This window comes from Solea solea, chromosome 18 (assembly GCF_958295425.1).
Source record: "Solea solea chromosome 18, fSolSol10.1, whole genome shotgun sequence".
In the NCBI taxonomy this organism is placed as follows: domain Eukaryota; kingdom Metazoa; phylum Chordata; class Actinopteri; order Pleuronectiformes; family Soleidae; genus Solea; species Solea solea.
Genome location: NC_081151.1, coordinates 6,222,174 through 6,248,322, shown reverse-complemented (window position 1 = coordinate 6,248,322; position 26,149 = coordinate 6,222,174). Strand labels below are relative to the sequence as shown.

Below are 26,149 nucleotides of genomic sequence, written 5' to 3'. Positions count from 1 at the left end.
CTGCTGCCAAAGTTCTGTCCCGAATCAGAGATGTTTGTTTAATATTGGAGGTAACGTTTCACATTCAGAATAGTCTTTATTGTCATTATACCAAGTACAATGAAATTTCCTGTGGCTTTCTCCTTTTCTGAACGTGTCAGTGTAAATAAAGTGAACTAAAAACACAAAGGCAGTGAGCAGCAGTTTTGTCAAAAATAGAATATAGCGTCAAAAAATAGAACATATTTACTTTAAAGAAGTGCAAAAGAGGTTAAGATAAATGAATAGATATTGATAGAGAATTGTCTTGGGTGTCAGTCAGTCACAGTCAGTCACTGATGGGTGGAGGTGGGGGTAACAGAGGCCACAGCTCTGGGATAGAAGCTGTTCCTCAGCCTTGGTGCTGGATCTCCGTACCCTGAACAGTACCTGTTCTGGAGAGGTTTCAAGCGAGCCAAGGCGATAGTATGCGTGGCGTCGCCAGACTGCCAGACCATTGGTCAGAGTGCATCAGGCGAACAACTGAAGATCAGTTAAAAAGACTTAAAAATCCTAAAAACGTGGGTTAATCTCCAACAATCACCAGGGAAATGTCTAAAATCTCAGTAATCTCAGAGTATTTAGTGTATTTAGCAACAGTACTGCTGATTGTGAGTGGCATCACAAACCCTGTCGCTGTATTTCAGTCCAGTGACTGTCAGAGGAAGTCTGTGTTCCGGTCATGGAGGAAGTACTGAACAAATATTTTATAATTAACTGATTCTAATGATTCAGTTACACTGATAACAACTGCTTTACAATTCACTAGTCACTGATGACTCTGATACTATTTTTGTAGTGGAAAACCAACCTAAACCGTGCCGTGGCGAGGCGAGCTGGGACCATTGTGGAAAAGGGCCATAAGTATTGATATCACAATTGTAAGTGACAGTTGACATGATCCCACTCTCATTCCCAACATCATCCAACTAGGTCTTGCGTTATTGTTTTGATTGAAAGACCCCCTACTGTTTTTATAAGAACAAGAAAAGCAGAAAGTCAGTAACAGTGATTTATTATTTTATTGCATGTGCTATAAGATGCTATAAAAGAAATGCTAAGGTTAACGTTTCTCCATCCAGAACTTAGTGAAACCTCAGTGATGAGCTACAGTTGAGGCCTGCAGTCCAGATCCTATATTTTTGACAGCCAGGTAACATTAAAAACTCACCTCCATATTATTATTTTTTCTGTGCAGATGTAGCCCTGGGACGCTGCATTGAAGCAGCACTGCTGCGGCAGGCCATTAAAATATAGTTTACAGTTTAAACCGTGTAAATATGCCCAAACATTTGAAAATGTGTCTCGTGGGGGTTTCGTTGAACTTGGAGCCAGCCTCAATGAAAGAAACGTATTCTTCTCTCTCCTGCAGCATGTCAGCCATTAAAAGTCTTTTCAAGTTGTGCTGCCACCCAGCGCTTCGTCTCACTGAACCACGTGCGCGACGCCTTCATTAAAAGACTTCCCATACATTCCGCCTGACAATGAATAATTCAACTCTACTACTAAACTCCGTGTTCACTATATCAACTAATTAGCGCGGCATTAACGTCTGCTCCGGACTGAACTGTCTCACTGAAATTGCTTCCTTGCACACAGGTACACTCCATCGTTTACTTGCACCAGTGACACACAAAAAAAACACAAATTCCTACATTCACGATGATGATGAACCAAGTTATTCTGATTCAAGGAGGCCATCTTGTCGCTGACAGTTTCCTATGTCTGAGCCGGCAGTTCAAATTGAAAGGTAGATGTAGGCAGTATTGTGAGTGTTACTACAAAAAAAAAACCCAACTAAAAAAGCACAGTTGGATCCTTTTGTATTTCCCCAGGCCAGATGGTTTTAATAAAGAGCATACTACTGCATACTAAAAATCTACCTTACGCTTTGCTTGTGGCGACCACGCTCTCTCTCTCTTTGTGCTTTTAGTTTGCATTCAGTTTCAGTCGGCAGCAAACTGAGAATTCACATTGTTTGTCATTAATAGTCTCGAACAATAACGTGACTGAGTGATTGATAGTGAACAGAATCGACAGCATTTCCTTGTAACATTATCGTCTTTTTTTCCCCTTCTTCTGCTTCACTCACGTATCTTCTAACTCACTCTTTCCTCTATCTCACTCTTGTGCCTTCTCTCTCTCTCACTCTCTCTGCGCTCCTGGAGCGGGGGATGCCAGGGGGACAGAGTGCAGATAGGACCTGTCTCCATAGCAACAGCTTCTGCAAGCTGCTGACACCCTACTGGGGGGAGGCTTAGGGGAGGAGAGGTTGCGATGGGGAGGAATAGTACAAGGGTTGGGGCACGGGGGAAGGTGTGTGTGTGTTTGTGTGTGCGCATGTTTGTGCGTGTGTGTGTGTGTGTGTGTGTGTGTGTAAAGCAGTGCTGGGAAAAAATAAGTGAGGAGGGTCACAGAGAGGAGAAAAGATGGAGGAAAAAGTGTGCAGGAGAAGAGAGCGAGAGAGATGGATGAGAGGGAGGATAGAGAAGGAGAGAAAGAGGCAGCCGACCCTGCTTCTTCCCCAGGGACTCAGTGGCCTGCTCATGTTCACTAGCAGAATTAGCATAAAGATGGGGGAGGTGTGTGTGTGTGTCATTGTGTAAGTCTGTGATTTTTTTTTTTTTTTTGCTCCTAGTTTTCATGTGTGTAGCTTTCAGATTGTCATGACGAGAAGGGCAGTCAGTGCGTTTGTGTGCCTGCGTGTAATTGGTTAATGCGCTGTTGTCCAAGCGTACACTGTGTCATGAGTTTAGTGTGTTGTATGTGTCATGTGAATGTAGTATGTTCGTTAGGTGTGCGTGTAAGCTGGTGGAACAGTCGATGCATAAGTGTGTGTAAACGCGCGTGTGTGTTTGAGAGGGAGAGAGCGAGAGCGAGCATCTCCATCCCCTGGGTCTTAAACCCCCTCCCTGTTCAGGTCCTGTGGCCTGTGGTTCTCCCCTGTCTGCCTCTCTGAACTGAAGGCCTGCACTTTATTATGAGCCTGTGATGCAACTCTTAGTGAGTCTGTGTGTAACTTTGTGTGTGTGTGTTTGTCCCAGCGCACTTATGTAAGCACCCTCAACATGCGTCTCTGTCAATGTGTGATGACAACAATACAGTTATATCATATTTGACTCCTGGACTGAAGCCGTCCTTCCTCTAGACGCCACGCTCTTCTTTTATATTGGTTGACTGATATAAAGGAAATAGTGAATGGTGGTGGTGTTTTTACTGGTGTTGTTTATTTTTTTTCTTCTTTTTAAACTTTTAAAAATCTTTTCACACTTTTAATTTAATACCTCTGAATTGAAGGATTTCATATATCATGCTCTATTAATGATGACATTGTATTGTAACATTTAGAATGCAAGTCATTTTGTGTCTATTTCCAAAACTTATTGTATTTGCAGATGATGTGTCACTCTTTACTAAAGACTTACTAAATTATTTAAGTGCGTTTTATCGATTTTTAAATGTTTGTAAAGTAGTCTTTATTCAAATATGAGCAGCGTTTGTGCTAATTTCCTTACAGTCAAGTTCTGACCATTGTAGTTACCAAGTTATAATGGAAAAATTAAATATTATGTTGTCAAACATGTGCATTAACTGTAAAAAAAGGAGTTTGATTTAGAGTTGGTCATTTTCAATGAGTCATCTCTCAATGTTAACGGTTCAATCAATATGTATTGTAAATTCCATTGTGCCTTGTTTCTCTCCGACAACCCAAATATAATCAAAATTGTGAAAATTACCACAAGGTTAAACACAATAATGCCATAGGACAACACAAATTGCTTCTATTAAAACAATATGTAAAACAAAGTAATTTGTTATTATACAGGTTGGTATATGATGGTTATAAACCTGCTCCTCATCTGTGTGACGGCACACATGGCAGGATGGCTGTAGTCCTCTTTCTCTGCAGCTGCGATGGCACAAAACAATTATGAATAAATTTTTTGTCCATATTTCACCTTGAATGTTTCGTCTTCACAAGTGAAGTGGCTAATGTCGTTCTCGCCTCCTCCCGCTCTCTGTGCCACAGAGATGAGAGAAGAGTTTAAAGGTTGTAATCAAAGATACTTTCCCGAATTAACCGTTAAACTTTCAAGATTGGTCAGGGATAGGACCCGGAGTTTGCTGGGACTGCAGATGCAGACACTGCCCCCTGTAGTAATATGGCGCCCAGTGCATCATACTCTATATAGACGTTAATGTCGAGCCTTCTCAGACACAAAGAGACAAAACAATCTAATCACTTTGTTTGTGCGTTTCAGAGCGCAGCGGCAGCGCCGAGCCCGGTCATGGGCAACATGCCACCGAATGACGCCATGCCAGGTGGACCCATGCCCCCGGGCTTCTTCCAGGTATGACCGGTCACCCCCTTCCGTCACTGTCCTGATCATTTCTCCATCACCTTCAAACCCACTTTTTTTCCTCTGCTTCTGCTATCATCCTACTCAAAAACTCGATTTAAATTTCAGGCAGTATTTGTTTATTCTCTGATTATTTTTTTTTTGTATCTCCAGCGCTGGCAAAAATTATTACTGGAGTGCATTGTTTATTTTTTTCAATTTAGTCATGATTTAAAAGAACTTCTAAAGAAGGCCGTGACATTTAGACATGTCCCTGCTTATTGACAGCTGCTTAATTCTTCGATTATAACGAGCGCCTCAATAAATTCACGGCAACCTTGTTTTCTTTCACCTTCAGAAATGGCTCTTTGCAGACGTTACATTTTTTGTCATGTATGTCCCCTCGATGTTGTGTATGAACAGACCGGACAAGAGCCTGTAACACTGAGTTATGGTAGTGAGTTAATGATGTAAAAGTTATACTACTTTTACAATTTAGGGTATCCAAATCTCCCAATAGTTTTCTCCCAAGCAAATGTTTATTCCACTCTGGCTAATTGCGCTCGTCAGAGGCTCTGAAGCTCTCACACCGTTCACTCATTGTCACTGCCGCTGCTCTGCTCTCCCTCTCTTTTCTTCTCTTTTTCCCTTTCCCTCTATGCGGGTTGACCATCTCGTATCCATCCTCCCTCCATTCTTCCATCTCCGTCCAACGTCCCTGTCTCTGACCTGTCCTCGCTCTGTGAAGGAAACGGTTTCAGTGTGGGAAATGGCTGTTTTTTTAAAAGAGTGAAGAAAAAGACACACAGATATCATACCAACACATGCAGGTGTACGCACACACACCGTTCACCAACCAATGACACACACACACACACACACACACACACATTATCCATGAGGCAGCGGTGTGATGGACAGCACTGGCATTTGGCAGGCGGCATGATAAGGTGGTGGAGTAGAGTCGGAGAGAAAACGCAAGTGACAAGATAGAGAGAGCAAGAGAGAGAGCAGAAAGGGTGGAGAGAGATGAAGAGTGGAGGGAGGAGGAGAAGGGGAAAATGTGAAGGATCAATGCCACACACTGGTTGTGGCCCCGTGTTTGTTTCTGTGGCTACCTTCCACTTCATTGTGTGTGAGGTTTGAGTGAGGCAATGTACTGGGGGGGGGGGGGGGTGCGGTGCGGTGATGGTGGTACTAGTGAGAGTACCACTGTGAATAAGCAAGGAGGAGGGTGGGGTGAGAAAGGGTGAGGAGACGCTCGGAAATGCTATTTATAACATTGGTGCAGGAGTGAGATTGGGCGAGTGTTTGCGTGTGTGCGTGTGTGTGTGTGTGTGTGTGTGTGTGTGTGTGTGTGTACCCTTGCATGTTTGTGCACGTGTGTTCAGGGGACTCTACTGTAACTGGAAGCTCTGGTTGTTTTCTGCAGATAATGGTTGATGCTTGTCATTACAGCCGAGTATCATTACATGTTTTCATACTAGTGCTGTTGTGATGATGTTTCAGTGCCAAGACCTGAACCCAGTGACCTAGAGGTGATGCCGATCCGTCGATATCAGAGCAGCTGATTTTATTTTTTGCACATTATGTTTTGCAGACTGTGTTGGGGTTTTTTTTGTATTCCATTTGAAAGAACAATGTACAAAATTCAGACTTGGTCTGTCTCCCTAATCTGCATTTTGTGTCTGCACTGCAGTGTATTTATATATTTTTAAATAGAAAATAATGTAAAACAAAAGCTATAATATTGCATGAAAAAGGTGTCACTGGACCACATATCCAGTTTCTGCAAACAAAAATGTTATTTATTGTTAATAATATTAATCCATATGTACTGAAACTTGGTCTAGGAATGATTTAAAAAAAAAAGAAGCCTTTCTTCTAGAAGAAAATTCTAGAAAATAAACACATCTGCTGTATTGTAAAAAACAAACAAAAACTGTTGTACAAAGACTGCCAAAATGAAATGATCCAAAACCAGTAAGAAATATTTGGATTCATATCAGACACTGATACCGCAAATGTGTTATGGTGCAAACGTGTAACTGAACGTTCTGGATTTGTCAGTAACCTTTGTCGAGGATTTTTAAGCAGACTTACCAAACAGCTGGTTCCACCTTATGATGGTTGATCAGAAAAAACAAACTTTCTTAGTAGATTGTTGTGAGCTTTTCACTGTTTTCTATTTAAGGTTTCCTTGCAGGAAAGTTTTAGAGCTACAGAAACACATTATTTACATTACTGCTGCTTTTTCGGAACTCTGATGCAGATGCTTGGACTCTTCTTTTTCTTTTTTGCATTGAATTATTTAACGTTAACACCTATAGTGGCTCAAAACGGGTGCTCTTTATTCAAGCCGGGTTAGTAAATGGATAGAATACTCTATACATTCTACCTTTAGACCCTAAACATTCTTTCATTGGCCAACTATAGGTACAAATACCCCCAGACTCTGAGGTCATCCATATGTGTTGTGTTTGTTTGTGCCGGATGCCTGGAAGGGATACATGGAAAATTCCATTTGTGTTTTTTGTAAATTGGCCAGCTTTTGTTTTCTTCAGACAACTGGAAAATGGGGGAGAAAAGTGGAGGGGAGATGAACACAGTGGCGGTGACAGAGCGGGAGAGGGACTGTGGCATAATGAGTTATTTATTAGGGGTCGTTAACCTCTTTTCTCAGAGATAAATGTCAGCAATAACACAGCAGTGTGTGTGTGTGTGTGTGTGTGAGAAGTCGGGGGTTTGCTCTCTTTGGGCGACAGAGACGGTCTTTTATAGTCCAGTAGGCAAACGATCACCAGAGAAAAAAAAACCCAACTTTTAACTTGCTCACATCAGTACAGTGTTTCTGGTTTGAAGTTGCCATTAGTGCCTGTCCTGCTGCTGCCTGTCCTGTTGCAGTGAGCCTTTGGCAACACTGCCCCCATGTGGTTACGGGGACAACTACATGAAATCCTCTGACCTGTGGGTTCTAAGTAACTCTCTTATACAGCGGAGCCACCATTGACCATGTTAATAAACAGTGGTCGTTATCATCCAGTTTGCCGGGAGTAAGAATGTAGTGAATAGTCACCGTGGGGCGACTTCACTGGTTCATCCTCTTCGTCTGTTTCCTGTTTGGCTATCACAAATTATTCTGTGTTTTTTTTTTTTCTTGTAAAAAATTGCGTCATTTAACTGAAGATTTTAAAAGAATTAACCCAAAATGCTCTTTGTCCCCCACCCACCCTCTTGCTCTTCTTCCCTCTCGGACTAAAGACTCCCTCGCTCGCTCCCCCCCTCCCTTCTCATAATTGTGATTGGGCAATTCCTTCAGGTGTAAACGCCACTTTTGGCCCCTCCCACTCTCTGACATCGCTCTTCTTTCTTAAAGGGACCACCTGGCTCTCAGCAGTCCCCCCATGCACAGCCCCCCCCACACAACCCCAGCAACCCTATGATGGGACCCCACGGCCAGGTAAGACACAAAACACTTTCTCTCAAACACCCCTATCTCTTTCATCCCCTCTCCTCACCCACCACCACCACCACCACCTCCCCTTCTGCTCCGCGTCGCCTACACACAAGCTCCCCTCTCTTTCCATTCACCACTCACACACCTCCTTCTTCTTATATTTTCTGCTTCCTGTCCTCCCCTCGGGCCCTGTTAGTTCTAGTTTTGTTCCCGGGCCGTTCCCCGTTGATGTCGGCCCCTCCGGTTTTTAGCTCCGTTATAAAAGCGGAGCATCCAGAGGCAGCAGGAGCCTGCTCCTCTTCAAGGCCCAGAATCAGCTGTCCATCTGCGGGATGAATAATTCACTCCTTGCCCCTCCCCCCAGAGCAGCTTGTATCCGTGTGTGTATATCAGGGGGTTGCACACTTATCTGCTCCTCTGCTCTTCACACACACACACACACACACACACACACATGCACAAAAGTGCACGGTTCACTCCCCTTCCCTCTGCTTACCTCTCCTAGCACCTTATAAATAAAACAGGGGACAGGCACTATGGACACGTCACACATACATACATACAATAACACATGGGCACACATACTGTGTGTGTAGGTGGTTAACGCACATTTAGGACAATTAGAAACCATTTCAGCGTTTTATGGGTTTTTTTTCAGAAGAAAGCTGCCGATGCCACTGTGAAGGTAGAGCTCAGAGTGTTGGCAGCTCTGCTCTTCGTTCATGTGGTTTCTGGTTTCTGTCTTGTGTGCTAGTGAGCGTGGACGGGCTTCCTTTAAGGTTTCGTAAACGGTGTTTTTGGAAGGACAGGTTTTGTCTCGTAACTACTCCGAGCAGACCACAGGCCGAATCGGCTTACACCGCAGAGACAGCAGGGACCTGTGTGAATGCTGACTTAAATCACACACACAAACACAGAGCTGTGCATTGAGTGCATATGGTTTTGTGTATGAAGAGTTTTTCTACAGGGATTTGTGCTTGGGTGTGTCTCGTTTTGAGGCTGATGCGATGATTTTGTGATCTCTGTGTCATCCTCCATCCTTCGACCACAACATGTCCATATCGCTGTCCTCGGTGCTCTTCCTGTTTCAGCGCTCCTGGATTTATCAATAATGAAAATGTCATTTTCTCTCTTTTCCTCACCCTCAACCACTTTCCTCCATTTCTCTTACAGCCTTTCATGTCACCGCGGTATCCAGGTGGACCACGCCCCGCACTCCGAATGCCAAATCAGGTACAGAATGGGATTTTCCCCAATTGTTACTCATGTTAATGTTGGTTTGTGCCTGCGTTTGACGATCATTTCCACTTCTGGTCTCTTCTCAGCCTCCTGGGGGAATCCCTGGATCTCAGCCTCTCCTGCCAAATAGTCTGGACCCGACAAGACCACAAGGTATGGCCGGTGTTGTGTAGTCACAGATGATGCTGAAGCCACTTTATTTTGTATCGCAGATGAAGTGTAATTGTAACAGAAGGTGATTCCATTAAGGCTGTAACGAGTAATTAACTTAAATACTGATGTGTAGCAGTAATGTTTGTGTGAACATCAACTTGTTGGGGGGAAAAAATCTATAGCACTGCTGTTCTACAAATCTAATCTTGTTTAAAGTTCAAGTGTTACTTTATTATTGATTAAGCCAGTGATCCATACATTTCCTGCTGTGTATCCAGCTCCATGTCGCTGATAAATTCAACAAACAGTTGGATTTTCATGATCAGATCATGTTTTAAAAGGATAAAGTCTATGCTAAAACTGAGTGAATGTTGGTGTGCGTGTGCGGTGACTTTAGCTGCAGAAGCAACAGGGTTACAATTAATTGGATTAGGATTTGGAGTGTTGTCTGTGGCACGTCTGAGCTCCTGAGTTAATGACTCCTTTTTCTTTCTTGTCTTTTCTTTTCTTTTTTAAATCTGTGCTTCTAGGACATCCTAACATGGGTGGACCAATGAGGATGAACCCTCCTCGAGGAATGGCCATGGGCCCACAAGTAAGAGCACACACAATAATAATGCATTTATTTACAGTCATTTCATTGAGTGTATTGAATGAATGAACAATCACAGAAACTAGAAAGTTTTCACATTTGAGAAGCTGAAAAATCAAAGAAACTAGGAAATATTCACATTTAAGAAGCTGAAAAATCACAGAAACTACAAAATATTCACATTTTAAGAAGCTAAAACAACCAGAAATCTTCTTTTAATCATGAATAAAACTTCAAACCAATCAGTCGATTATCTAAATAGTTGATTAATTTAGTAGTCAATTAATAATTGATTAAATGTTTCAGCTCTAGGAAATAATCAATAGATATAGTCCTAAGCACATAACTGAGTAATTTAAAAGGTGTAAAATGACGATATAAAACTGTGAATATCGGTGTTAGCAGTCCAGTTGCAGTGGGCACAAGCGATCATTTAATTACTGGAATCAGTCAAAATGAGTCAAAATGAGAAATGTGCTTGAGAAAAATTCACATTACACTTCTTGTCTCACAGAATTATGGCGGCATGAGGCCTCCTCCCAACTCCATGGGCGGTCCCATGCCAGGAATGAATATGTAAGTTAAATCACTTTGGACACCAAGTTATTAAAAAGATCTGCTTTTACTTTATAGAGTCATTTATTTTTAATTTCTCTTTCGCACCATTTCCTCTTTCCATTTTCTCTCTTGCATCCGTTTAATTCATCTCCTCTTCTCTCTCATTTTCCCCCTCAGGGGTCCCGGAGGAAGAGGGCCGTGGCCCGGACCTAATGCTAACTCTGTGAGTCTGAAACCCTTGAACTCTGAACTCTTTACACACGACCACATGAATATGACGAGCCAAGGAATGACCTTCTGTCATAGAGCTATAAACCCAAAGAAGTTCAAGCTTTGTTATCAGGCTTTGTTATTGAATTGTTGTGTTGTCATGGAAACAATAGGGTGTGGGTATCAAGTGAAGAGAGTTGCTTGTCCTCATTGGATCTTTTCTAGGACAGTTTGGACATGAAAATGGAAAACTTTCACAATTGTAAAAGTACAACTGATTGTTTTTTGGGAGTTTATCAGGTTGTAAAAATTAATTTTCCCTCATGTTCTGTATCCTGCAGATAGCATACTCCTCCTCATCTCCAGGAAACTATGTGGTGAGTTTAAAATCTTATCAAAACCAGCATAAGATTAAAAAAAAAATCTATATTTTATTTATTTTGTTGATTCAGAAGTTCTGCCGATGTTTAACCTCTTGTCAATGATTGCTCCTCAGGGTCCTCCAGGCGGAGGAGGTCCTCCTGGAACTCCCATCATGCCCAGCCCAGGTGGTGCGTCACCTAACTATGTCCCCAGCTCTAACACAAAACTCTTTCTCCTTACTAAACATGCATGCACCCCCTCTCTGTCTACTACCACTATCACTTTTCTTGTGTCACATCTCTCTGCTGATTTCATGTAACTAAAGCGAGATTTAATTTTTTTCCCCTCTTAGATTCGACCAACTCCAGTGAAAACATCTACACAATGATGAATCCTATCGGACCTGGAGGCAACAGACCCAATGTGAGTCTCGCGTTAGTGAAAGTTCAACAAAAAGGTCTTGGTTGTAACGTAAAAGGGCTTTTAACTTTACCCAAGATTTGAAAGTTCACAAAGTACTACTAACAAGAAACAACAACACAAGAATTTATGTTACGAGCTCAACTAGGAGGTGAAACTGAGAGTGCTTCTCGTTCACAGCCGATAGTCAAGTTGTGGCTGACTGACGAGATCTAATCAGGAAGTGAATGTGGGTAACTGCGTCGTAACTTTTATTTCGGCCATCTAAGTCCGAAATGCAGCCCTGGAGTTTTCACACATAACAAGACTCGGTAATGGTTTCAAACTCCAAATGGTTGGAGAAGTACGGACGGCAGGTGTGTATGGAGTCGTGTTGATATATCCACGAGTTAAATGGCACCCATCTATCTTCACCGTGATTAATCCAGCTCAATCTGGGTTTATAATCACACCGCGAGGCATCGTCACAGTTGAACATCAGAGGAACTTATTACTGATTTTTATAAGAATCAACAGGAAATGAAGAATATTTATTTAAATGTTTGTTCTGCGTCTGTTTGTCAGTTTCCCATGGGACCTGGGCCTGACGGACCGATGGGAGCTATGGGAGCCATGGAGCCACACCACATGAACGGATCACTAGGTGGGTGAAAATGACTGATATAGTACGCACTATGATACACACCGCACTATTTACATTTAAAGACCACAACTGACCGACCTCTCTCTCACACTTCATCAGGGTCTGGGGACATGGACGGGTTGCCAAAGGTGAGTAAAAAAAAAAAGTTTCCTGTTTTCCTGCTTTTTTGTTTATCTACACTTCCTTGTAATGTGTTTTGGTAACTCATCTTTTCTTTCTTTCTTTCTGCTCCCCCCTCCAGAGCTCTCCTAATAACATGGGGGGCATGAACAACCCTCCGGGAACGCCAAGAGACGACGGCGAAATGGGCGGCAATTTCTTGAACCCATTCCAAAGCGAAAGTGTAAGTAGAGGCGTGTGGATGGCAACTCTGGCCCCTTAACGGTTCTCCCTGATGTCCCGACGTAAAACCAGTGGGTGAATGCAAGCAGAGGGTTCACACGATTTTTTATCAGTGTCAGTTAGTGTCACATAATCATAGAAATAGTGTTTTAGAACACACAAAAAAAAGGTGTTTATAAAGCCCCTTTTCCAGCTCAGCTCGGTACGGTTTAGGTTGGTTTTCCACTACTGATTTTGTTTACACACAACGCACAAGAAACTAGTGACTAGTGACTTGTAAAGCACTCAGTGTAACTGAATCATTAGAATCAGTTAATTAAAACTATTAGTTGTGTACTTCGTCCATGACCGGAGCACAGACTCCGCCTGACACAGTCACTGGACTGAAATACAGCAGCAGGGTTTGTGACGCTATCACTAGTGGAAGAACAACTTAACCGTGCCGAGGAGAGTCGTACTAGTGGAAACGCGCCGTATATCGAGATTTACCAAAAACGTCTGCTATGTATGTACAGACAGACTCAAACATGAGCCATGACACAGTGTTAGCAGCAGCACAAGCATGATACACAATCAGTCGAACAAAGGACAGCCTTATGAGCCCCTTTTCCTGCTCTCCACAGTTCACGCTCTTCATCATGCATGAAAAATGATGGTGAACGAGCACATGATCAGATCTAACCGCAGGTCGTGTCCTTTTCAGACCGAACCAAACTGATTTCCTTGTCACTTCTCTGTTAGAAGAAACCAAACAAGCCTCGTCGTTGTCATACTCATACATCACCTGGGACACAGCACTGCAAATTCAAATGCAAATCTTAAAGCACAGCGAGCAGTAGTGTGGTCACTGTTTAAAGATGTTCTAAAAAAACAGGGCTGTAAAGAATGTCTGATGTTCTGCTTGCATTGTAGCCGCTTACTAATCACGTAGGAGTCATTCTATTCTCTCTGTATCTGTGACGATGAGTTGTAAATATTTCCGAGTTATATCTGAGGTGAAGTAAAGAAGTGGCATTGTGTATAACTGTGATCGTCTCTCACCCTCGGCCTGGAGAGCAACAGGGACGCACAGGCTTGAGTTTTTGTACTAATAACACCGCAATACATCTTCAGCTTCTCACTTTGATCAGTATCCTCCTTTATTTTCTAAATTTAATATATCCTATATTAAATGACACACAAGATCTTTGCTCAAGTAAAAAAAAAAGTATTAACATAGGGTTTTAAGTCAAATATCATGAACATATGGTTCTCTAAAGGTCATTGAATCAGTAGCAACAGGACTCCTTCATGTCTGAAGATGACCGGTGGAATCTGCTGCTAATTCAACAAACTGATGGAGGAGAAACATTTTGGACACTTTGACTGGTGAACGTTTTCTCTTTGATGACCAGCTCTTATCCAAACTGTGATTAGAAACTAGGCAAAGCAATCAGTGAGCGCCAACCTCTGCCAAGGACCCTCAGTTTCCCCCCCGCTGTTTTCGTGTGTGGATCAAAATTTCATCAAAATGTGTCCTTACATTTTTTATTTTTTTTTTTAATTAAGCTGCTTGCAAACCGACCGGACACTTAACCTCCCTCGGTGGAGCTACAGACAACTTAAATCAGGTCTATTATGGTTGTGTATGTGTAACCGACCGGACACTTAACCTCCCTCGGTGGAGCTACAGACAACTTAAATCAGGTCTATTATGGTTGTGTATGTGTAAAAAATCTAAAAGGAAAAAAAAAAAAAGCCTGTGACTCTTTAAGCTGTGCAGGCCTGGGTTTGAGCACCCTCTGGTGTTTAAATGTTGTCAGTGACTTATCCACTCATCTGTTCCTTTCCTACCCCCCCTTCCCCTCTCTCCCTCTCTCTCTCTCTTTCAGTATTCACCCAACATGACGATGAGTGTGTGATTTTATTTTTTCCTTTTTATTTTTTTTGTATTTTTGTTTTAAATCCTCCTCAACCACCCTATTATTATTTTTTATTTTTTTTCCCCCCTTCACTTCAATCCTTCACATCGGATTGGACCACCTTCACACACACGCATACTCAAAAACACACAACCTCTGCCCTCTCCTCACCCCCTAACCCTCAATACGGGATCCACTATCTCCCCCCCGCCGCCACCACCACTGCCACCACCACCTTCTCACTGGGGAACTCTGCAGCCTTCTGGGGCGGCCCTGGAGCGCACTGGGACTCTAATAAAGCCGGGCCCTCCTGGAGCATGCAAGATGGCCGGCGGTGTGAACAGGAATCCGTCACAGAGCCACAGGAAGAGCCTGCTCTCTGACTTCGGCCCTGGCCTCCCTGGCTTCCTGTCAGGGTCTAGACAATGAGCGAGGGAGAAGGAGGACGAGCAGAGAGAGAGAGATGGGAGGGAGAGAGGAGACTGGAAAACACAGCTCCCCATCCCCTGAGGACAAAGTCTCTCAGCTGCTGCCTGGAAGCTTCTCTACCACGACTTTGTTGTTTTGTTTTTTTATTGCTGTTCCCGACAGATCCAGTGAAGAGCCGGACAAAACGACCCCTCGGCCCCCACACGTTCTTCACTCGGTGTGTACATTTTTTAGCAGAGGTGTTGGAAGAATGATCGATGAATTCATTCAGTTGATTTTTTTTTTTTTTCTTGTGTATGTATTGTATCATTGTTATTATTATTGTATTATTGTTATTAAGGATATTGGTATGACCATTTTTAAGATTTTAGGTTCTGTTGTTTCTTTCTAAGGGCACATGATTTTTAATGAAGACCGTACATACAGCGCGCGCACACACACACACAAAATCAGACATTATTTTGAGCACGCTGCCCCCTGCAGGTAAGACTGTACAGATCACGGTACTGATTGGCCCCTTTCTCAAAGGTCCAGTGTGTAATTATTTGTGACATCATGAGGACTCTCCCTTTTTTCTTAAGTGTGTCAGGGGAACTATGGTAGCCTTTGCAGGCCAAAAAGGACTCTTTCTCCAATCTGATGTTTCCACTTTCTTCTTTGTTGGTTTATGCGCCGAGTTTTTGCAGGAAGTGCCATTCTTCTTGTTTTGCGGAGTAGGCTCGCGCTTCAAAAACGCACCTTCTGGCTGATTTGTTAGTGCAAGTATGGCAGCTAGGGGCTGAAACAACTACTCGATTCATGGATTTTTCATTGAGACAAGTTTTCTGTTTTTTCGGCTTCTTAAATCTGACTTTCTTTGCTCCGTAGAACAAAAAAAGCAAAACATTCAAACTGAATCATCTTGCTTTGTGGAAATACTGGACCAAACAAGCACTCGATGAACCCAATGGCAGCCCCCGCCTAAAGTCTTCTACGGCTACAAAAACTATTATTAAATCCGAAATGTTGCACACTGGACCTTTTATTTTGAAACTCTCCATATTTTACCCTGTACAATAACCCACACCAGAAGAAGCAGCAGCAGCGCCTCCTGTTTTTTTAATCGCTTCCATGCAGTGTAATGCACAGCTCTATTTATTTATGTACTTTTTAATTTGTCTTTTATATCTTTTTTTTTTGTTGTTGTTGGAAGTGTTTATTCCTGGTCTTTTTTGTTAACTGCAGAACGAGTAGCAACTGTGTAAATATGCAGATCCACTTAGCGGCGTTTTCTCTCTTTTATCTCCGTCAGTTTCCCTGCGTCCGAGCCCTTAAAGGTGCTTAAGTGTTGATCTTCTGTTTTTTCTTGTTCTGTTTGGGGTTTTTTTTTTGTGCTGCTTCCACTTTAGCTCACTCCAGTGCGTTCATCGTGTGTGTGTGTGTGTGTGTGTTTATCATCTCTCTCTGTCGACCTGTAGTGAACACTTGGATTGTTTTTTTTGTTGTTTTTTTCTGTTTTTTCTCACCCTGATGAATCCTCCACACACTGTGATGTTCGGAAACACACCTGTCAGACGCCACCGCCGCGCTCCCCTCTTTAACGGCCGCTGCTGCTGATTAAAGGACTTGCAGCTCGGACCCCGGGGGGTTTAAATGTCGGGGAGAAAGGCAGGTCAGGAAGCAGCACGGTGGCTGCTCTGTTGACCGTGAACGAGTGGCCCCTTCTTAAAAAACACACCTCCATTCCCCTATTTCCCAGCAGAAATAACAACACCCAAGCCTCACTTTCATCCCGAACTGATTTCTTTTGTACAACTCTCCCCATTCCTTCTGATTTATCGTTTCCTCTTCGTGTAAATACTGTAAAATGCATTTTGATATCATTGACATGTTTTGATATTTCGGATCACGACTCGACAGTTGATCGGAAAAGAAACAAACAAACAAACAAAAAACGCGTCATTTTTTGGGGGCGACTTGTGTGTGCATTTGTTCAGAGACGGCGATTGAAAAACACAAAACTGGAGCTGCTATTGACTTAAAGTATGATATTTCACCTCATCACGGACGGGACGCGGTGCGAGGGGTGGGGGCTTTTAGAGCGGCGACACTGCGGGGTCAAAGGGCACGAGGGAGGAACGCTTTGCAATCGTGAACGCGACAAATTTTAATTTGATCCTTTTTAATAACGGTATATTAAAACATTTATTGTCCAGAACCCCTCTGTTCTCTGCTTCTGTTCGTGCTCAGGTGGCAAAGGAAAGGCCACGGAAAACGGACAGAACGGAGGTCAGCGATTCACATAAAAAAACAAAAACTTGACGTCCCTTCTTTGTCGGCCTATGACTCGCTGCATCAGGGCACACACACACACACACACACAGGATCCAACACAACAGGGACCAGAGAACAGACTTTACTATGAAGGATTTTATTTTAATTTTTTCTTTTATTTTTAATCTATTTAAAACAAAACGGGACGAGACGGGAGAAAATGTTAAGAGTGGGGAATAAAAAAGATGAAATAAGGACAGATTTGTTGCTAAGAGGAGGTTGGAGAGGGTCAGGAAGGGGCGTTTCCTCTCCCTCGTACTTTTGAAATACTGTTGTATAAAATGCAGTCAAACTTCTCTCTATCTTTCTGTCCTGTAAGTAAAGCTGTCACGACGTTGATCATTTCTGTATTTCTATTGTGCTGATGTATAATACTGTAACATTCAGGGGGAAGGGAGGGTTAAGAGAGGACTTTCCGGGGGCTGGAGTTAAAGATTTTTCTGTTCAGTTCCTCGTTTTTTGTTTTGTTTTTGTTTTTTTCCTCTTGATGACAAAGCAGTATTGAATATGAGGCAAGTCTGTCCTTGGGGAGTTGCTTTGTATCTCATGTTAGGGTAGTTTCAGATCCTAAATGTCTCGTGTAGTAAAACAAAAAAACAAAAAAAAATAAGAGGTTCCTTCTTCGTATGTTTCTTTATATTGTAAAGTTTCTTTAGATAAAAAAAACAAAAAAACATGTTGCTTATTGGAAAAAAGGTGGGAAAACTGCATTGATAATAAATGTAATTTTTTTTTTCAGTTTTTTCCGTTCTCGTTTTAATTTTCATCAAGTTGTCAGTCGTTTTTGCCTGTGTCCCCCTTGTTGTAGATACATATTAAAAACAAATAAAATGACTTCACTCCTTTTGCCATGAACAGCAGCTTTTTATTCTGCAGTGTTCCAAACCCACGTTTATATATGTATCCCAGGAGAAAATGGTTGGTTTGTTAAAAGCTGTAATTGTTAATGGCTCTCAGGTCATGATTTGTCACATTTAGGCGATAAATACTCCCAAACTTCAGCCATTTAACCTTAAATTAAACAAAACACTTAAATATGACCTTAGATTTATCAGTATTTGTAACTCAAAGCATGAAAAGATGTATGTGCTAAAATTACATTTTAATATAAAGGAAGTTGTTGAATTGTTTTTGGTCCAAAAATCATATAAAGATTATTCGATTTTTTTATGCCTCTGTGAAGAATTCAAAATAATTTTCAGTGTGGGTGAATTAAAATAAAAGGCACCAGTCATTTATTCTTCTAATTTCTTTTTTTGTTTAATTCATGCACAAAAACTAGATGAAGGTTTGCATTTTCTCTCTCTTCCACTAAATCTTTGCCTTTTAAAAGCTGAAGTGGTTGACGTGCTCCCCTCTGCTGTGAACCAGCTGCACCGAGTGACGCCGCAGTGACCTCCTGGAGGAGGAGGAGGGAGGAGGAGCAACCAGGGAGGAGACGGAGGAGGAGAGGGCCAGTGGAGGGAGCGGCGAAGCTCTTGTGGAGGCTCTGGACGTGGAGGAGCTGGGTGGGTGAGGCAGGAATGCCATGCTCTTGCTTTTGGAGAGGGAAACCCACGCTGGTAGCTGCCGGCGAGAGTCCGATTGGTCGACTAAGGGCGGGAGGTGAAGCAGAGGCGGAGCCACAGTGACGGAGGGCAGGGTGTTCCTGCGGAGGTGGGACTGAGGCGATGGACAGACGATGGGAAGCTTCTCCACAGAGATCCTCTTCTGACCCGTCTTTGAGAGCAGTCTGCTGAAGGTCACCTGAGAAGAACTCCTCACCTCTGTGAGGGACAGGAGTGACTGTGAGACCCTCAGAAGGTCTCCTGCGCCTCTGAATTCCCCGGCGTGAACTGTGCTCTCCCTCCTCTCCTCGTCCTCTTTCCCCTCATCTTCACGACGTCTTAAATGCTCTGTGTTTTCCTCCTGCAGCCTCTTCTCCCTCCTGCCCTCCTCATACGCTCTGTTCAGACAGGCCAGGTTGTGCAGGGCCAGCCACGGTTCAGATAACATCCTCTGTCTGGGCGGTGGAGTCGGTGGACTCAGCTCACAGGAGGAGGGATGTCTGCTGCTGCTGCTGCTGCTGCTGCTGCTGCTGCTGCACTCCTTTTTGCCTAGTGGAAGAAAGTAAGAGTGAATATGGATGGAAATGGTAGAGAAACTGTCTCAGAGGAGGAATCTGTCCTCGGTTGCTCTTACTGAGCAGCCTAAATGATGCCAACTGTGTTTTGCCTCAAATTGGGAAAAAAAGTCTTAATGTTCTACTGAAGAAGATGAGTAATGGTTATGGAGACCTGTAACTCCTCAGGGTAATGTTTACTGACTTTATAAAGTTTTGTTTGCAGCAAGCGGCACTGCCCCCTGGTGGCTATTCAATATATGCTCACTTCCAGCTAGGCCTATATGTAAATGTTTTATATTTATATGGTTTATGGTTTGTTTTCCTGTCCTGTCCGCTTTAAAGCGATAGTTCAGGTTTTGTTGATGGGTGGTTGTATGAGGTGCTGCCCCCTGCTGGACCCTTGCAACTTGAACTAGTAGAAGAAGAGTGTAATTTACCATGAGAATAATGTTTGCCTCTTTACCTCACCATTTCTGTGTCGCTTTGTAAACCACTCTCTCCCGTCCATAGAGTCCATAGAGGAAAATCAATCATTTTTTTTACATCATGACACACAGGAGTTAATAACCCAGCTGCTGCCTCCTTAATCTCCAATGTGCTATATTTTGACTTCAGAGATTAAAATCCTTATGTTCAGATTCAGCTGAAGTGACAGAAGGTGACTAAACGAGGCAGCAGCAGACCAGAAACTGGTAACCTGCTTATTTTATTGTGACGCACCGTTTAGAGTCGTCTCTGCCTCGCCCCTGACAACACACTCTCATTCTCCGTCTTCAGGCATAAGTGCTAACCTAATTATTTCAGTCCTCATCTGTCTAGACTTGCCTTTTGTTAAAAAACAGGAGTCTGAGTCTCTGAGTCTGCACGCAGACATTTAAGAGTCCTGCTGATGGCACTGATCTCAGCTATATCTACATCTACATTCACATGTCACTTTATTAGATGTCACATGACATCTTATAAAGTGACAGGGACGACACCAAGTCTAGTCACCGGATGTAGCAGCACTTTGGTTTTAACACGTGGTTATTTGAGTTTTTATTGCCTGTCTGACATCTCAAACCAGTCCAGTGAGAAATGTCTCATCCTCTTTTTAAATTTTTTTAAACACTAGAGATGCAGTGCTGAAGTAAAAGTACCACTATTATGATAACGTTGTACTGAGGTACAAGTGAAAAGTACTGGTCTAAAAATGTACTAGTTAAAGTAAAGAAGTAGCTTGTTTTAAATGTACTTTATTTTAGGGAACACAACTCTCACATTAATTGGTTTTAATTGAAGGCAAAACTTTACAAATAAAAGTGCTGACAAAATAAAAATATGTAAACAAATAATGTGTCAGTCAACATGGGTCAAAGGTCACAAATGCTTTCACTTTCTCACTCAGGGTCCTATCTCCAATTCACCTGTCCTCATCATTCTTTCCCTCATCATTTACTTATCATCCTCCTGTCCTCAACATTCACCTGTCCTCAACATTCACCTGTACTCAACATTCACTGGTCCTCAACATCAATCTGTCCAACATTCCCCTGTCCTCATCATTCACCTGTACTCAACATTCACCTGTCCTCATCATTCTCCTGTCCTCGTCATTCACCTGGCCTCAGCATTCACCTGTCCTCATCTTTCACCTGGCCTCGTCATTCACCTGTCCTCATCATTCTCCTGTCCTCGTCATTCACCTGGCCTCAACATTCACCTGTCCTAGTCATTCACCTGGCCTCAACATTCACCTGTCGTGAACGTTTCCGGTACGTGATTTATTTATTTATTTATTTTTTTAATTCAGTAATTTTATATTAATTATTTAACAAAAATGAACCTTGATAATGTCGAGTGTGACCAGACTCATATGTTTGCAGATATCCAGCCTCTCCTCCAGGCTGCACACTCACCGGTTCCTCTGAAGTTGAAGACGTTCTCCACCTCGCCTGAGTTGGGCGAGCCCGTCTTCAGGACGATATCCGACGGGGACATGCAGGACACCGGCGAGGAGTCGGGGGACGGCGGGACATTCAGGTAACGCCTGGTCACCGGACCTCCGCTCACACCGACCTCCGTGGCGATGATGATGATGTCACAGCCCTTGGCTTGACAGGCGTCCATTAACACCTGAAGTACAACAAAGATGAGCTAACATTTTAGAGTCTAAAGGGGAGATGTTGCAGTGAACTGAAAATAGAAAGTAGTTGGACAAACTTAAAAACATTGCTTGTGTTAAAGGGTTAAAACATGTAAAGATAATTAGAAATAAAGAAAGAAATAAAACTTTAGTTTGAGGGCCTCAAAAACAATCTCCCGTGACACATCTGTAGGCCCTGACCCAGTCTTTGGGAATCACTTCTTTCAGTCCAGTCTTTTTTTAACTCTTTTACCCATCTCCCTCTTTTGTGTCCCCGACACGTTACACACTGACCTCCAGCGTGGGTCGGTGCTGCGCGTTGATGGCGTACACCAGAGCGGAGGCTCCGGAGTGATCCTCCATGCTGGGGTCGGCTCCCGTGGTCAGCAGCGTGGACGCCACCTCAGCTCCTGCTCGCTGCATGCAGGCGTACATCAGAGCGGTGCGCCCAGTGCAGTCCTGTGCGTTTGGATTAGCCTGGAACCAGTGCAAAAAAAAAAGGAAGTAAGAGTGTTTAGAACATGGAACATGGAAGATGTCTTCTAGCACTCGGGTTCAAGAAAGACCTGGGTCAGAACAAGGGCCTTTCTGTGTGATCTACCCGTGTGTGCGTGGTTTTCGACAGACAAGCAGATTTGGGGATTAGGTAAATTGGACACTAAATTGTAGGTGTGAATGTGAGAGTGACTGGTTGTTTGTCTCTATGTGTCCCTGTGATGGACTGGACACCAGTGTGATTGACAGCTGGTGTCGTCCAGCTTCAGTTTGTGAAGTAGCATCAGCCACATAGTGAATCTTAAAGCTTCAAAATGGGAAATCAGATTCTTATGGTGTTAAAGAATTAAAGGGACAAAGAGTTAAAGGGACAAATACACAAATATGCTCTTTTGTTATCAGGAAAATTTATCCTGTTTCCTCTTAGAGGGGAATTCCTTTATTTTTCAACCCAAATGTGGGTGTGTATGTGAGTTGTGCTCACAAAAGGTTTCCAGCTTCTGCTGCTTCTTCTTCTTCTTCTTCCTGCAACAACTCTCAGGTCTCAAGATCGTGTGAGACCTGAGAGTTGTTGCGCGAAGAAGAAGAAAAAGAAAACAAGCACTTTTTATGGATATAACTCGAGAATGGATGAAACTTCTCTGTGGTGACCTACAGAATGACTTAATACCATACATTTCCATTTAATATCACATGTTAATAAGACCTGCAGCTCTTGGACTCTGCGTCTTGGGTAAGAAGAGACATTACGCGACGTCTCTGCTTCATATAATCATGAATTATTATCCTGTGTGTTGTGTTCAGTGCTAAAAATGTTAGGGAACAGTTTAGGAGGCGCGCAGAGGACACAAACACAGTGGCATGCATTAGCAGCCTGTTTACTATGCATTAAAAAATATACCCCTCTCACTGCAGGTGCAGATTTATTATGCATTAAAAAAAAAATAATAATAATAAATACCTAAATCAATATATATTGATGAGCTTGAATTCATACTTTTATGCGTGAGGAGGACACACAAGTGAAATATGAGTGAGTGCAGGCCGACCTTGTTGTGGAGCAGGTATGTGAGGAGTTTCACTGTGTCAGGCGCAGTGGGCTCCTCCTTCAGGGCCTTGCAGGCAGCCAGCAGCGCCGTCTCGCCTTTGGGGTTGCGCCCGTTGACCTGAGCCCCGCCTTCTACCAGCAGGCGAACCAGGCGGAGCTTAGCTGAGGCCGCTGCACTGATGAGGGGGCTGCAGTCCAACAGGGGGTCCTTCATCGCCTGGAGAGAGAGAGAGAGAGAGAGATGTAGTGACACCACGTTCTTTATGTTTTCTTTAAAAAGAAAGACAATTTTGGACATCTTTTTATCTGCTACATTCTAAAAGAAACACAAGATGATATCCTTTAAAACCGAGAACGTTTTGTGGTATCAGAGAAACTCCCAACGGTTTCTGAAAGCTGAGAAGTTGCACGACAAAGCCAACATGTGGTTGTTATTAGGGTAATTTCACTCGTGCTGTTTCAGGAAGTTGGGGAATCCTCAGAAGAACACCTGTACATAGTTTCCATTTTTTGCAAATTGAAAGACAAAGAAACATTCAGATGTTATTGTACATATGTGTATTGTAAAAACAGCATTTTAACAGTGCAGTAAATTGTAAATAGCTGCCAGATATTGACAGTTGTTTTGGAGTTACTCACAGGACGTTTTCTGGGCCTTTTTATGGTTAAAATAATGTTAACAAAAACATTTTGAGGGTTAGGTGTCAAAGGGTTCAAATTTAAGCAACATTCATTGGTGAAGTTGCATGTTGCAGCTGAATATCCTTCAGCTCACTCTTCCCTGTAAAGTGTAGCCTTCAGTTAGCATCAAAATCCAAAAGGTCCATTTTGGGGCTATTGTAAAAACACTGCGGTCCAACATGGCTCATTCTCGGCTAATGAAAAACAACAATTCATAAAATAAATAAATAAAGTATTCCTACTATTTTATCTTAAATTAATATCAAATTAAAATGATTTCAACTAAGTTTTACACACGGGCCCTTTAAGTGTTTTTTTTTATCATAAAGTTTGCAAACAAATAGAAAATACACTGATATTAGAAAGAAATTGTTCAGAAACTATTCATTACAACAACATTGTGTTTAACAGAACTAAAGACACAAAACACGGATTGCAGTTTGAGATAAAGTGCACGTTGTCCCCTGGCAGCGAGGACGAGACACGTCGAGAACACGCGACAAAAAAAAGACTCACCTTGACCTCGTTCACCGTGTGGAGAGATTCTGCTGAGTTGGAGAAAAATTATCTTTATTCCATAGTTTGTTTTGTTTTTTTCACGTCTCTGTCCCTGGTTTACTTTGGCGTTTGGGTGAAAGCGTCCTTGTGCCGCTGACCTGTGAGGGACACTAACTCTTCCATCTCTGTCCACATCTGTCCTCTCCACACCTGCTGAGCTGAGCGTAGGCTGCTGGGCCCCGCAGTCAACATTTAGAGTCATAAACACGTCCTGCGTCCAAAATGTCACCAGAGGCAGACGCTGCACTACAAAGACCCCGGGGGCCCTTTGATATGTGTCAGCTTTGAACCGGCATCACCGGCCTTGTGACCACCGTCTGTGTTCAAACTGAGGCAGAGAGACACAGTTACATACTACATACATGTATGGGTTTGGGTTTTTTAGATGATTTAAAAAAAAATCAGCTAAATACATTACTAGATACATTTCACAATGAGTGTGATGTGCACTGATTTTTGAGATATGCGTGGAAGCAAGAAATCACAAGAGGCCACGCCCTGTTGAATTTGCGAGAGATTTTGAGAGCATTTCATCTTTAATGTGTTCAGTTTTTTTATGTCGGTACGATAAATGCGACTTCTTTCATATACGAAACGTGCAAATCGCATCAAAGATGGACGCCAAATTTTAAAATGGTCGACTTCCTGTTGAGTTGAGCCCATGGTCTCGTCTTGGGCTGCGACACGTTTCCACCAACTTTTGTGAAATTCGGTGCAACTTATTTTCAACTGTGCCCTACCGTGTATCACCTTTAGCTACTGAGCCATTTTGCACACCTTTACATAGTTCCCTTATTTTATTAAATTTGTTGCCAGTTCTGATTTACGTGACAATTTTCTGTCATTTTAGTGCATAAATATGTCTGTTTTTAATAATAATATAGTCTATTCATATTTTACTATGTCTCTGACACGTTTGTACATATATATATATATATATATATATATACTATACTACTTATATATTGTACGTGTATAATTGGTGTAAGGACAACAATCTTGAATCTCAGCTATCGACTGAAAATCGAAAGTGCAAAATACTCCCATGCACTCACAGAGAAGTGTCGGTGAGTTTGTCCTGATGATGCCTGTGTGTGTGTGTGTGTGTGTGTGTGTGTGTGTGTGTGTGTGTGTGTGTGTGTGTGTGAGAGCAGCTGTGCTGTCTGTGAAATAATAAATGAATGTGACTAGAGTGATGTTTGAGTGGCAGAGAGGAACAGACTGTCTGAGATGAAGAGAGAAAAAAAAGAGAGAAAAACACATTTCAAGAAGCAGACGTGCAATTAAGTCAAACTGCAATTACAGCCGGAGCGAATGAAAATAGCACACGGACCAAATCTTTTCGTCCTTTTCTATTCTCAACTTTTATACTTTTTATGCAAATGTTTTGTGCAAGGTCAAGAAAGAAAAGTTTATTATGATAAAATATTCAAGGAGTCAGTGCCAATAATTATCCAATAAGTGATGAAACTAAAGTTAGACACCTGTTAGTTATGGATTTGAATAGATAATCATTTTTTATCAGTGTGTTCTTTCTTTCTTTCTTTCTGTGTATCTCAGTCTATTTTTAATGGTTTGGACTTTGAGTCTGGCGAAGTGTACAGGGGCGTTTCTAAATATTTGTATTTTGGTATATTTTCACTGTGAGGACACTTACACCCGAGTCCCTTACCCTAACCTTAACCCTTAACCTCTATCTGCACCTCTTAACCCTCAAAAAGATCTTTTTCAAGGGTGACAGAATGTGAAGACCAGCCAAAATGTCCCCACTTTCCCAAAAATGTACTCACTCCCTGTGTTTGTTTTGGTCCTCACAAAGTTCCCCATCCATGAACAAATAATGCATTCAATAGCCCCTTAACCTAACCTTAACTCAATTCTAACCCTTAAACCAAGTCTTAACCCTCAAAAAGCCCTTTAAAATTTCCTCAAATTTTTACCAAAATGTTGTGTTTTTGGTCCTCACAAAGCCACACAAACAAGAACACACTCACATATTAAGATGAATGAATACATTTTAATAAACCTGTAAAAAAAAAAAACTAAAGTAAAAGTGTGAATGAAAACTCGCGTGAAAAGAAATACAGAGCGAGAGAGAGCGGACATTGCAGCGCTTACGTCATCACTACGTCGTGGTTTATTTATGTCTGCGGGCCAATC

The 26,149-nt window shown here is 42.4% G+C and overlaps 3 protein-coding genes across 6 annotated transcripts in view; 1 reads left to right on the top strand and 2 right to left on the bottom strand.

Moving 5' to 3' along the window:
• The window catches only part of zgc:110158 (uncharacterized protein LOC553590 homolog), a 41,116-nt gene extending 23,283 nt beyond the window's left edge, over positions 1-17,833 (top strand). The window contains exons 5-18 of one of the 3 annotated variants that reach the window (XM_058614928.1): positions 4,281-4,370; positions 7,735-7,818; positions 8,989-9,048; positions 9,141-9,207; positions 9,738-9,802; positions 10,314-10,375; positions 10,535-10,580; positions 10,909-10,944; positions 11,064-11,115; positions 11,283-11,353; positions 11,915-11,993; positions 12,093-12,121; positions 12,235-12,336; positions 14,207-17,833. In XM_058614928.1, the coding sequence (XP_058470911.1) occupies positions 4,281-4,370; positions 7,735-7,818; positions 8,989-9,048; positions 9,141-9,207; positions 9,738-9,802; positions 10,314-10,375; positions 10,535-10,580; positions 10,909-10,944; positions 11,064-11,115; positions 11,283-11,353; positions 11,915-11,993; positions 12,093-12,121; positions 12,235-12,336; positions 14,207-14,236 (873 nt within the window). In that variant the 3' untranslated portion in view covers positions 14,237-17,833. Of the gene's footprint in view, positions 1-4,280; positions 4,371-7,734; positions 7,819-8,988; positions 9,049-9,140; positions 9,208-9,737; positions 9,803-10,313; positions 10,376-10,534; positions 10,581-10,908; positions 10,945-11,063; positions 11,119-11,282; positions 11,354-11,914; positions 11,994-12,092; positions 12,122-12,234; positions 12,337-14,206 lie in introns of all 3 variants that reach the window. The other 2 variants (XM_058614927.1, XM_058614929.1) reach the window with 2 other exon arrangements.
• A 471-nt stretch (positions 17,834-18,304) lies between these two features.
• On the bottom strand, positions 18,305-19,421 carry LOC131444848 (uncharacterized). Its single transcript, XM_058615530.1, has one exon. The coding sequence runs from the start codon at positions 18,971-18,973 to the stop codon at positions 18,305-18,307; it is 669 nt and encodes a 222-aa protein (XP_058471513.1). The 5' UTR covers positions 18,974-19,421.
• Positions 19,422-20,889: 1,468 nt separating this feature from the next.
• On the bottom strand, positions 20,890-24,178 carry LOC131444529 (ankyrin repeat domain-containing protein 34B). Of its 2 annotated transcripts, XM_058614931.1 has the most exons (4): positions 23,948-24,178; positions 22,752-22,967; positions 21,502-21,684; positions 20,890-21,197 (listed from the first exon to the last, which is right to left on the bottom strand). In XM_058614931.1, exons 2-4 carry the CDS (start codon positions 22,962-22,964, stop codon positions 20,934-20,936), a joined length of 660 nt encoding a protein of 219 aa, XP_058470914.1. In that variant the 5' UTR covers positions 22,965-22,967; positions 23,948-24,178; the 3' UTR covers positions 20,890-20,933. The 2 variants fall into 2 exon arrangements, with proteins under 2 accessions (XP_058470914.1, XP_058470913.1); XM_058614930.1 differs by lacking the exon at positions 23,948-24,178 and having other exon boundaries at positions 22,752-23,123.
• Positions 24,179-26,149: the final 1,971 nt, after the last annotated feature.

Excerpts from the sequence above, each read along its gene's own strand:
- LOC131444848 (XM_058615530.1), bottom strand. The coding sequence starts at position 18,973 with ATGTTATCTGAACCGTGGCTGGCCCTGCACAACCTGGCCTGTCTGAAC.
- LOC131444529 (XM_058614930.1), bottom strand. The coding sequence starts at position 23,048 with ATGTCCAAAATTGTCTTTCTTTTTAAAGAAAACATAAAGAACGTGGTG. Across the intron at positions 21,685-22,751 it reads CATACCTGCTCCACAACAAG|GCTAATCCAAACGCACAGGA; the intron begins GTCGGCCTGCAC and ends CACTGGTTCCAG. Across the intron at positions 21,198-21,501 it reads AGCACCGACCCACGCTGGAG|GTGTTAATGGACGCCTGTCA; the intron begins GTCAGTGTGTAA and ends GTTGTACTTCAG.